The following is a 1,534-nucleotide window of genomic DNA, read 5'->3' as shown; positions in this document are numbered from 1 at the left end:
CAGCCCATGGGAAGAGATCCTGCTCCTCCTGGTATACTCTGCCAGCATCAACCAGAGCTGCAGCCACAGAGCTGAAGGAAGGGCTTTGTGAAAAGGAATGGGGTGTGTAGGAAGCAGGGTGAGATTCTAGGAGAATAGCTTTGATTTTCCTCCGAGAAGTCTGCCCTAACTCTTCACTGATTATTCCTCTAGAAACAGGATCTCATGCATAGAGGAAGCAAATGACCAACGACAGCTCCATCACCCAGTTCCTCCTCCTGGCATTCGCAGACACACGGGAGCTGCAGCTCTTGCACTTCTGGCTCTTACTGGTCATCTACCTGGCTGCCGTCCTGGGCAATGGACTCATCATCACTGCCATAGCCTGCGACCACCATCTCCACACCCCCATGTACTTCTTCCTCCTCAACCTCTCCCTCATCGACCTGGGTTCCACCTCCACGACTCTGCCCAATGCGATAACCAATTCCCTCTGGAATACCAGGGCCATCTCCTACTGGGGGTGTGCTGCCCAAGTCTTTCTATTTGTCTTTTTCATTTCATCAGAGTTTTATCTGCTTACGGTCATGGCCTATGACCGCTACATTGCCATCTGCAAACCCCTGCACTACGGGACCCTCCTGGGAAGCAGAGCTTGTGTCCACATGGCAGCAGCTGCCTGGGGCAGTGGGATTCTTGATGCTGTGCTGCACACGGCCAGTACATTTTCAGTACCACTCTGCCAAGGCAATTCTGTGGAGCAATTCTTCTGTGAAATCCCCCAGCTCCTCAAGCTTGCCTGCTCAGAATCCTACCTCAGGGAACTTGGGGTCCTTGTGCTTAGTGCCTGTTTATCTTTTGGGTGTTTTGTTTTCATTGTGCTATCCTATGTGCAGATCTTCAAGGCCGTGATGAGCATTCCCTCTCAGCACGGACGATGCAAAGCCTTTTCCACATGCCTCCCTCACCTGGCTGTGGTGTCTCTGTTTATGAGTATCGGTACATTTGCCTACCTGAAGACTCCCTCCGTCTCCTCCCCGTCCCTGGACCTGGTGGTGGCAGTGCTGTACTCGGTGGTTCCTCCTGTCATGAACCCCCTCATCTACAGCATGAGGAACCAGGAGCTCAAGGATGCAGTGTGGAAACTAATGGTTGGATACTTTTAAGACGCAAAAAACTGCCCACCTTCTTCTGCATATCATTTACGTAGTTGGTTTTCTTTGATTTGGTTTGGTTTTCAGCTTTTCTAAACTGTAACAATATTGTCCATAAAGAAATTTCATTGTGCATACCATTCCTAAATTAGTATCTACCTGTCTTGTGTCATCCAGAGACTGCATAATGATGAGCCATGCTCTGTGTTTTACAACAAAATACAGGACCTCACAGTCAATATTTGTCCAAGATCCTTTTGTCTGAGAGCTTTTCTGGGGCTGCAGGGGCAGTGCCTGCGTGCAGAGGTGGCGGGGAGAAGAGTCCCAGCACAGCAAATGCTGCCAGGGAGCACCAGCACTTGGTCTTTCCCAAGGTGGTCTCTTTCAACTGCCACGCTTTC

The 1,534-nt window shown here is 50.3% G+C and overlaps 1 protein-coding gene across 1 annotated transcript; it reads left to right on the top strand.

Moving 5' to 3' along the window:
- Nucleotides 1–221: 221 nt before the first annotated feature.
- Nucleotides 222–1,145, top strand: LOC142363032 (olfactory receptor 14J1-like). The gene has a single exon (XM_075434867.1). The coding sequence runs from the start codon at nt 222–224 to the stop codon at nt 1,143–1,145; it is 924 nt and encodes a 307-aa protein (XP_075290982.1).
- Nucleotides 1,146–1,534: the final 389 nt, after the last annotated feature.

This window comes from Opisthocomus hoazin, chromosome 13, assembly GCF_030867145.1.
Source record: "Opisthocomus hoazin isolate bOpiHoa1 chromosome 13, bOpiHoa1.hap1, whole genome shotgun sequence".
Taxonomy (NCBI): domain Eukaryota; kingdom Metazoa; phylum Chordata; class Aves; order Opisthocomiformes; family Opisthocomidae; genus Opisthocomus; species Opisthocomus hoazin.
The sequence above is the reverse complement of the archived record's forward strand: the minus strand, read 5'-3'. Positions and strand labels throughout refer to the sequence as shown.